Raw genomic sequence first — 11,100 nt, 5'->3', positions numbered from 1 at the left:
ACAGTGTAAGGTAAACTTTGGCTGCTATAAGAAAATCCTTAACATTTCTTATAATTCATACGTTTGCAAAGGGAATTTGATAAGTTACAACATTAGGATCATATCTGCTATCAACCGTTGAACGCGGTACCAATTTTCTATATTCTCGTATGACAACAAAGTCACGAAATCAAATATCTACGAAAAACAGTTTTCCTCAATCTACGAAAATTATTATCCAAGAATTATTTTTGAATTCTCAGTTTCAAAAGTACACACAATAATTACATGGGTCTATTATTTTCAAGAAAATCAAAAGTCATTAATTTTTAGTTTCAATACATGAAAAGAGCTGTTTACCATAATTTATATAGCCAATTTTCAAGAAAAGAATGCATCAAATACACACATGTATGTTGAAGTAGAGATATGAGTGCAGTGGAATAAAGTTTGATATAGAACGGAATAAAGTTTGATATAGAACGGTCTTGACGTTTCAATTCGACGACAATGCTATTCCAATTTCATCATACCAATAATCCAAGGAGGGGGGATCTACGTCATCACACAGGGTGTCGGCGATAGAAATTGGACCACCATCATGTCGCTTCAAGGTAAGAATTTTACTTATTATGCCAGTTATATAAGGTTTTTGATTATACAAAATAGTCCACCAAAGACTATATAAAGTAGGAAAATAAATGAGCCATCACTCAATATTATTGGTTATCTCAATTTTTCAAACACTTCGATACTAGTTTTGGGAATTAAATCAAACATGCAGGATATCGGCAAAATTTTTCATTACAACATTTTGATTATCAAGAACCGCCTACTTTATCAACAAATGAACATGTCCGAATTCTTTATTGTACTCGGGAAAATACTTGTTACTCACAAATATCCGTCATTATGGTCGAAAAACGTCTTATTTTTTTAAAAATGGAAAAAGGATGTCGGCAACACATCGAATATCGAAGGATGTCGGGGACACATCATATACTATTTTTAACACATATGTTATTCAACATGTCGCTAGATCTAATTGCTTATTTTTTTCAGATAAAAACGTTGATTTGTTTTTGAACACTTAGCCACAGTGTTTGCACAGTTGGGGTTCATAAGATGATGACATTTCTAAAATAAAAAAAATAATCAAAGGTCATTTATTAAAGGATTTCGATTCAATTATTAAAGTAACATGAACGTTCATATCAAATTATTAATATTTAGTTGATGCAACGTATTCTAATGTGTAGTTGAACAACGTGTAGTTAAATAAGATTGTTTTTTTTTAATCTGGTGTCTGGGATGACTTTGCATAATTGTCTGGGTGGAATGCCTTTACCAGCATAGTTCCCCATGAGATCTTTTTGAACTGTAGAGACACGAAAGTTCGATTAAAAAGCCAAATTAACTATGGTATCATCTGAAAGTAAAAATGTAACGAAACGCACGTCTAGCGTATAACATATTAAACCTGGTACTTTTTGTTAGCTGTTATTAGTATATTTCTCTGTCCTATATTTTCTCCCATTTTTTTGTATTGTAATCCTGTCAGGTAAAGTTGTAATTTTAATGCTATTGCCATTAAAGCGGAAGGTTTGGCATGTCACAAAACCAGGTTCAATTCACTATTCTTTTTCTTAAAATGTTCTGTACCAAGTCAGGAAGATTGCCAATGTTATATAATAGTTCGTTTCTGTGTTTGTTACAATTTAATGTTGTATTTCTGTTGTGTCGTAGTTTTCCTCTTATATTTGATGCGTTTCCCTCAGTTTAAGTTTGTAACCCAGATATGTTTTTATTTCTCGATTTATGAATTTCCAACAGCGGTATACTACTGTTGCCTTTATTGAACACCTGGTAGATGCAGGGCCAGATGAAATGTCATATATATAGCGCACCAGATACATTTTTGGGTTGATGTTTAGACGAGTTGTATATATATATATATATATATATATATATATATATATATATATATATATATATATATATATATATATATATATATATATATATAGTATCAAAAAGAATTGGTCCAATAATTGACCCCTGTGGAACCCCTGGCTCAACTGAAACGAAATCTGATTTTCACCTACTAAAACTATTTTTTTCCCGAATATTTACCAAAAATGAATCCTTAAATTGAGTGCATAAAATGGAAGCAAGCAAGGAACACTAATCCGGTTTTTTTTATCGTATCTTTATAATCGTTGATAAAATCAAAGGACAATTACATTGTTAATATATTAGTGTGTCCCGACATCCTTCGATATTCGATGTGTTTCCGACATCCTTTTTCCATTTAAAAAAAATAAGACGTTTTTCGACCATAATGACGGATATTTGTGAGTAACAAGTATTTTCCCGAGTACAATAAAGAATTCGGACATGTTCATTTGTTGATAAAGTAGGCGGTTATTGATAATCAAGATGTTGTTATGAAAAATTTTGCCGATATCCTGCATGTTTGACCTAATTCCCAAAACTAGTATCGAAGTGTTTGAAAAATTGAGATAACCAATAATATTGAGTGATGGCTCATTTATTTTCCTACTTTATATAGTCTTTGGTGGACTATTTTGTATAATCATAAACCTCATTAAACTGGCATAATAAGTAAAATTCTTACCTTGAAGCGACAAGATGGTGGTCCAATTGTAATCGCCGACACCCTGCGTGATGACGTAGATCCCCCTTGTAATCGAGTCGGCTGCTATAACGATGAACATAAAATTCCTTGTACAATGTTTACATTATTCTACACAATTTCGACGTCTCTCTTAAGAATAAAAACTCATCCTAACTGTCAATTTTAAAGGATGTGATGATAACTTAGAAAACCGATTTTGAACATAATTTCTTTAATTATGTATGACATATATTGTTAAGACTTTATTTCTATAACCACAATGATGTTTAGACATAATTATACTAATCATTGATACCAGATTTTGTTTTACGACAGACGTGCAATCAAATCATTATAGGAATTAAAACAGTTCTAATGTTGACTTTTTGCTATTCATTATTGGATAGTTTATTAAGGTAAATAATTCCCTTTTTTATTGGAGATTAATTGTTTTTACAATTTTCGAAGATTATTTCATGGCCATTGTTTTCACGAGAGCACATAGGAAGAAGTTAAAATGAGTTAAACGTAATTGCTATATTACACATTTTTTTTTAAAGAAGTGAGGATTTATACTGTAGGACTGTGTACATAATATTTCCTTCACGATGAATGATATAACCAGAATAAAGCCTCTACACGATCCTAGTGTGCAATCTACAGGTATGGACGGAACAAAGAAAGAAATTGAAGAAGAAAGGGCAAGTGATGCATTCAAACCATTAATTCGATTTTTAGAAATTTTTGGATCTTATTCACAACGTCAGAAAAGGGGTAGAAAATATGCATTTACAAATCACTTTACATACTGTATACTGGTACAGGTATTAATTTTTGTTTTGTCCGCCAGATATTTAACAGTTTTTAGGAATGACTCAAGACAGTTGTACAAGACGATTGGTCTGATCGCATACCTTTATTATTATGCCAACGTTACGGTTTTCTCTTTCATATATTTCTATTCAAACTGTAAGTATTTGCAAACTTTTCTATCCACACTTAACAAATATAATGTGGACTATGGAGTAAGTTTTAATATTTCACATAAAAGAAAGGTGATCCGGAGAATTCTTTTGATCATTTGTGGGCTTTTACTGATTTATGCACTCATTTTCATTTGGAGCGTGCTCTACCTTGAATTGAAAGGTTTGCTTGTGACTTCAAATTTTACACCGTTCGATCAATCAAATGGAATAACGTTTTACATTGTTACAGTAGCCTTTGGTGTGTTAGGAATTCTCCATAATGGGATTGCGATATCAAACACTGTACTTTTACTTTTAAACACTAGCTTACTAAAACAAGAATTTAAGAACGTGACACGACGGATTCGTGATATTATCAATGTCCAGCAACTTGACGATCTAGAAAGCTTACGACTTCAACATGAATGTATAGTAGAACTAGTCAAAGTTGGGAACCTCATGTTTAGACATATCGGTGGAATGACGTATGTGTATGGAATACCAATGGTATGTCTCACTCTATATGGTGCAACCATGCGCAGTCTTGATACTGTTGATATTTGTGCTTTGGCTGGTGTTATGATGGTTGTAGTCATTGTTATGTTTGTCATCACTTTCATGGGAGCGTATATGTGTCAGGCGGTAAGCATATTGTTGCATAAGAAATTCGTTCTACCTATAAGGTCGCCATAACCTCTAACATACTGAACAGCATCTCCAAGTGGAAAATAATCAGATCTGAAAACCTAAAATAGCAAACACTATGAAGATACAATCTTAAATCAATATCTAGCAAAAATCCCTTTTACTTAGTATGTATATAGTATAACAATATTCATTCATTTTATAAAATACCTGTGTTTTCAAAGTTGGAATTTCAAATATTGTGTGATCCAAAGTGTATTTGGATTGATTTTTTAGTATAACGGGTAAGACTGAAAGAACATACATACAATGTGAGATTGTTTAGGTCCAGAATATAAAGAATCAAAATGAACAAATTTAAGTAAACTATGCGGTATGGGCTTTGCTCATTGTTGAAGGCCGTACGGTGACCTATAGTTGTTAATGTCTGTGTCATTTTGGTCTTTTGTGGATAGTTGTCTCATTGGCAATCATACCACATCTTCTTTTTTTATATTAAGAATCTTATCCCAACATACATATAAACGAACTATATGATTACAACTGCCATATTCCTGATTTGGTACAGGACATTTTGAAAAAAAAAATGGTGAGTTGAACCTAGTTTTATGGCTAGTTAAAACTCCCGATTATATGGCAATGTTAAAAATACCGCTAAAATGACAACATCATGTTACATGTTTACAGTAATACATAAATGAATAATACATAAGTGCACTTCAACATGTAAACCGCAGAATAACAACAAAGACCTTAAATTAATCTACTATAGAACACAAATACAGCACAATAGAATAATGAACTGTGTCTTACTTTCTACAAAGAATAATTGTATTTATTCTGGATTTTTAAGGGTACAGGTACCTAAATGGATAATCTCGCGGAATTTTACGGAATTTATATACAACTATAGCACGAGGAATTGCGCATGAACATCGAAACAGTTCTTTATATATATATAATTCGTCTAAACATCAGCCCAACAAATTTGGATTTGTAAATTTGCTTTCGCATTTTTTTGTTCTTCCATCACTAGGATTCGAACTCATAATACTGAGATATCGTGGCTTCGAATCGACTTGTACTATGCTCGACGCGCTAGACAACCTAGGCTCTACAATAATAAATAAATAAATTAAATAAATAATCTTTATTTCAAGAGGATGATCCCATTAGTTAAAACTAATCTTCCTGAGAATACTCAAAATAATAATAATAACATATTTATAAGTACATATAGTATCATAATGATATATTATACACAATATACAATTGTATCTAAATAATAATGAAAAAGCATATTAATTTGCACAATTGATGAAATATTTGTAACATTTTGTTTTAAAAGATACAAGTGTATTACTTACTCATTTTTATTTTATTTGGTTAACTGTTCCATATTTGAGAACCTGAATATGTAAATGTTTTCTTTAAAAAAAATGTTTTTGGTTTTGGAAGATTTAATAGTTTTTCATCAGCTGAACGTAAGTTATGATTTTGATATATAAAACAAATACCAGAGGGCCTAGAATAGAGCCTTGTGGTACACCAGTTGTTATGCATTTAGTATTAGACATGACGTTATTGACCTTAACTTGTTGGCTTCGTTCAAACAAGTATGACTTAAACCAGTCTAGTGCTTTCGGTGGCCGGGTATTACCTTTCCTCGTCAGTTTTTAATCTAGCGTCGTAACACAGTACATGATATATAAGGCATGAAGATGGAAGTGTTACAGATCAGCAGAATTATCTATTGTAAATAATACTACAAATTAATGCAAGATGCAGCCACACAAATAATTATATTATAAGTAAGTGTAAACCATTTCGACTCTACAACAGATTTATATATATAACGTTTATTTTCTCTGAGATATATAAAAAAAATATTCGAAAAAGATTTGTCCAAATGTATAGAATAAGCCACCGAATTATATTTTGGAGTATGAATAGTTGAATACAGCGTGGAAAAAGTGCAGAAAAGGCAAAAATATTCGTGACGTCATCGCTACAAATGTTTTTTTCTGATGTTTTTATATTTTACAAGGAGACTTGACTGATTTTCCAGCAACACAAACTCGTTTACCCCTTATGATTTTCATATTAATAAAACGTAAATTTTAGTGGCAATTACTTTAAAAAATAATAATAGAAGGACACGTTTTTGAGAAAAGGCAACTGCAACTATTTTTTTCAATTTCCCCAATCTTTAATAGTAACGTGCATCCTTTAGGTTTGCACTCATCCCTAACGAATGTTTTATTTGCTGTATATCGGAAAATTTGAAAGTAACTTCAATAAGTTCTCAATGTTCATATACAGTTCCAATAACTCAAATTGTGTGCAAAATTTCACAAAAATCCATGAGATTTCCCATTCGCTTACCTGTTACCTTAAATGTATTTCTGTGTTCGCAACAAAAAGTGATGTATAAATATAATATTCTATTATATGAGTATTGACTTTCCCACTTCTATAAGTGAACGATGAAGTGATGAAAACTTCATTCATGTTAAACAAATATTTTTAGAAGTGTCATCTTATGATAGGATTTTAACAAAAAATTATTATGTAGGAATATTCTACTATTCTAGATTGTTCCTTGGTATCAAATATGAGGTATACAGTTTTTTTATGAGAAAAAAAACAAAAAATGTTGGATAATATATGAAAAGGAAGATGTCGTATAATTGACATTGAGACAACTCTTCACAAAAGACCAAATGAAAAAAAAAGAAATAAACAGCTATAGGTCAGCATACTGCCTTAAACAATTAACAAAGCCAATCCCGCTTAGTCAGCAATAAAAGGCCCCGAAATCACAAATGTAAAACAATTCAAACGACGGCTTTACATTGTAAAAAGAGAGAAGGATTACTTGTAAAACAAACTCGGGTCATGTTTGACTCAAACGTAAAGGATTTGGTCTAGCTGAAGAAGGTACAAAATTATTATGTCTAAAGCTGTGCTGCTGAAGATAATACTACACGCACTTGCGTCCGTGTAGATAAAGTGACATGCACATTGCAATGGCCGGACAAATATTCATGCCACTATTCGTCCGGCTAGCCGGACAAAAAGTCACTCCGAGCTAAAATATGTGAAATCTTTTGTTCATTTCTGAAACTGTCCACTAACATTTTAAGCCTACAACAATACATTATATGTCTACAAAATTGATTTCAATTAACGTTTTAGGCACACGAGCCATTGGATGACCTATATCAAATAAATATGTCCAAACAATCTCCACAGATCATCAGTCAGGTAAGTTTTTGTTTCTACAAATAGTTTAAATGTATGTTTGAACTTTGATTCCAGTATGTATGTATATAAATAAAGTAATGAATAGTGAATACAAAGTTATAATAAAAAGTATATTATTGGTTTCTGATCTATTAAGGATATCTATATCCTAATTGACGTATGTTTCAGTTATGAATATCAAGTCAGTAACATTAATAACCAAACAACACAGAGTTATGGACAACGTGAAAAAAGTAAATAGAAAGAGCATATAAGTTTTATACATATTTCCCCTGCGTTCATTTGTGTTAATTAAACCTTTTCATAACAATTGTTAAATTAATTGGTATTTTTAATTTGTTGTTTGATATTTAAATTATCACTATTTACCTTTTAAATTCTTTCATCTCGGTTTCCCCTCGCAGTTGCGCTGTGAGGTGACCCAATTATGACGAGATATGTCATTGTTAAGGTCGCTGCATCCAAAAAAATATTAAAATAATAATATTGGATGACTAAATTTATTAGCAGTACATGTTTAATGTTTCTTCTACGATAAACGAGTTTCATTCACAAGAAAATTCACGTATGGTTCTTGTATGATAAAATCTAGCAATTCAGTTATTTTAAACCTATATCTAACATTTTAAGATTTAGAGTATTATATGACTATACTTTAAACGGTAATTTGTTGTCTATATTCATCCACAGATTCAAATATTCATATCCAGACTAACAGGTACAAACATAGGTATTAATGTGTATGGCTTATTTGTAATCGACCATTCAACAATACTTATGGTAAGTAACTGAGTATTGAACATAATTCCTCTCCTATAAAAATGAAAAAAAAAAAAAAAACATTACCTATAGAGCTATGCAAAGCAGACTATAAACTTAATGGTATGGTGACAATGACAACGCCGATTCTAGTAACTCCTTCTTCTAATACCAGCATATTGTTAATCTGCAATCAAATAATTCTGCAGTTTCATATGAAGGCAAAATATATATTATAAAGGTTTTAAGGATTAATAATAGAGAATATGTTAAAATATTTGAAGAATTCTTATGGTAATCGAGATAAAAACAGACTAAAATTTAATTTCAAATTCTTGATTTCATCATATCCTTCCCCGATAGGACATCACTGACGTCTTACTATTTCTCATATTATTGGGATTGAAACTCGTAACTCTACTTCAAGCTTGGTTTGAATTCAATTTTCGACAAAAAAAAAAAATCTTGATTCTCAATTTTAAATATACATGCTGTTTAATTTACCGTTTTGGATATTCAAGAAGGTAAAATTGAGTCTAAAATTGAGATTCGGGGTTTTCCTCCAACAGAATGCTTAAGACACATATAAACATAGAGCTAACTATGTTTTGACTTACTTGAACATTGAATAAGTTCAAGTTCAAAAAGTTTTCTTGTCCGGATTTGACTACACGTTTTAGATTTTTCGGTTTGATCAGCTCTTAAAAAATAATTTTCAAAAAAGAATTAATTGCATTTTTTCCTTAACAATATTATGAATATTTGAAATGTTTATTGTAATAACATGTCTAGTAGATAGTACAAATAAAAAGTATACATTTAAGTTATTCACTCTTATAAATGTATTCTTGTTTTATTTCAGGTGTTTGGGACAATAGTTTCGTATGCTGTAATTGTCGTTCAATTTTCTCTAACCCCAAGCTGTCAAACTGTCTCTATAAATTCAACATATGAATCATAATTCAATTTAACTTAAAAGCATATGTTTTTAGTTTCAAGTTTATTATGTTTGTTTTAATTTCAATGAAAGATGAGTATGATTGATTTCTTATCATTGTCAATGGAAATGTTGTACTTAATATTACAGTATTTTGATATAAAGAAGAAATTGTATTCAGTAAACTTTAAAATTAAATATGTAATTAACAGTTATCAAATGTACAAGGATTATTTAATACGCCAGACGCGCGTTTCTTCTACATGAATGAATGCAATTCAATGATCTTTATTCTCATAAACCAAATACATATTTAGAATACATACAATCTAACTCTCTTCATCTTGTAACAGTATTAAAACATTTGACTTTTTTACTCTTTACACTAGTATTCCACATTCCAAACTAAAAGACAAATTGAAAGAGTTGGTATTGCTTTGCTTCGTAAAAAAGAATGGCCAACGTAGATACAAGTATCTTGTTTTAGGGAGAAATAAATCCTACATTGTAAAGGATCACTCTGATTTCAACAAAAAAATCTCTGAAACTGATATTATCAAGATGCCTGATTTCTTGATTGACAACATATTTGTTACGTTCGGAGGACGTGTTTTTCAACAGACTGTCGGCATTCCAATGGGAACAAACTGTGCTCCTCTACTTGCCGACTTGTTTCTTTATTATTATGAGGCTGACTTCATACAGGAACTTCTTAGGAAGAAAGATAAAAAGTTAGCAATATCCTTTAACTCCACTTTTCGCTATATAGATGATGTTCTTTCACTAAATAATTCAAAATTTGGTGACTATGTGGAACGCATCTATCCAATCGAGCTAGAGATAAAGGATACTACAGATACAGTTAAGTCGGCCTCATATCTTGACTTACATCTAGAAATTGACATTGAGGGTCGGTTGAAAACAAAACTTTACGACAAAATAGATGATTTCAGCTTTCCAATTGTGAACTTTCTATTTCTAAGTAGCAACATTCCAGCAGCACCTGCATACGGGGTATATATCTCCCAATTGATACGATATTCCCGTGCTTGCATTTCCTATCATGATTTTCTTGATAGAGGGTTGCTGTTCACAAGGAAGCTATTAAACCAAGAGTTCAAAATGGTGAAGTTGAAATCATCCCTTCGTAAATTTTACGGACGCCATCACGAGTTGGTTGACCGTTATGGAATAACCGTTTCACAAATGATATCGGATATGTTCCTTTCGTCGTAACTTCAATCCCCTTCCCTTTCATGAATGTGACCTACCGAATTAGACTATTTACCGGATTTGTTATCACATCAGCAACACGACGGGTGCCACATGTGGAGCAGGATCTGCTTACCCTTCCGAAGCACCTGAGATCACCCCTATTTTTTTGGTGGAGTTCGTGTTGTTTATTCTTTAGTTTTCTATGTTGTGTCGTGTGTGCTGTTGTTTGTTTGTCTTTTTCATTTTTAGTCATGGCGTTGTCAGTTGTTTTAGATTGATGAGTTTGACTGTCCCTTTGGTATCTTTCGTCCCTCTTTTACAGAGAAGATATTACAATAATATGTATAAAATATATAAGATATAGCATGTGTGAAATACAAATTAATATGATAAATATTTACACAAATGATAAATAATCATATAGTTGTATTAACCAGGTGTATAGACTTTCACAGATCTTTCAGATTTTGGGATATTGCGCTACCTTCCCGTCTCAATGGGCAAACGGTTATTTCCACATCTAAATTTACATAAGGTTATTAATAGATTAAATGGTAGTACTGATTAATAGTGTTCAAATTTAAAAACATTGTTGTACTAAACATGATATTTTGCTCTCTTTCCCTTCTTGTAAACGACACCAGAAATTAATCACACGTGACTTGACGTTAACTAAAATCGGATATCTTTCCAAT

At 31.3% G+C, this 11,100-nt stretch overlaps 1 protein-coding gene across 1 annotated transcript; it reads left to right on the top strand.

The window, feature by feature from the left end:
- The first annotated feature begins 3,015 nt into the window (after nucleotides 1–3,015).
- Nucleotides 3,016–9,396, top strand: LOC139514977 (gustatory receptor for bitter taste 93a-like). The gene is made up of 4 exons (XM_071304550.1): nucleotides 3,016–4,224; nucleotides 7,426–7,494; nucleotides 8,185–8,274; nucleotides 9,116–9,396. The coding sequence occupies exons 1-4, from the start codon at nucleotides 3,226–3,228 to the stop codon at nucleotides 9,212–9,214; spliced, it is 1,257 nt and encodes a 418-aa protein (XP_071160651.1). The 5' UTR covers nucleotides 3,016–3,225; the 3' UTR covers nucleotides 9,215–9,396.
- Nucleotides 9,397–11,100: the final 1,704 nt, after the last annotated feature.

This window comes from Mytilus edulis, chromosome 3, assembly GCF_963676685.1.
Source record: "Mytilus edulis chromosome 3, xbMytEdul2.2, whole genome shotgun sequence".
NCBI classification, from domain to species: domain Eukaryota; kingdom Metazoa; phylum Mollusca; class Bivalvia; order Mytilida; family Mytilidae; genus Mytilus; species Mytilus edulis.
This window is presented reverse-complemented; position numbering and strand designations above follow the sequence as displayed.

Bases quoted from the DNA above. Each gene is read 5' to 3' on its own strand.
- LOC139514977 (XM_071304550.1), top strand. From the start codon at position 3,226: ATGAATGATATAACCAGAATAAAGCCTCTACACGATCCTAGTGTGCAA. The intron at 4,225-7,425 runs GTAAGCATATTG...TTAACGTTTTAG, and splicing joins GAGCGTATATGTGTCAGGCG to GCACACGAGCCATTGGATGA. The intron at 7,495-8,184 runs GTAAGTTTTTGT...ATTCATCCACAG, and splicing joins CTCCACAGATCATCAGTCAG to ATTCAAATATTCATATCCAG.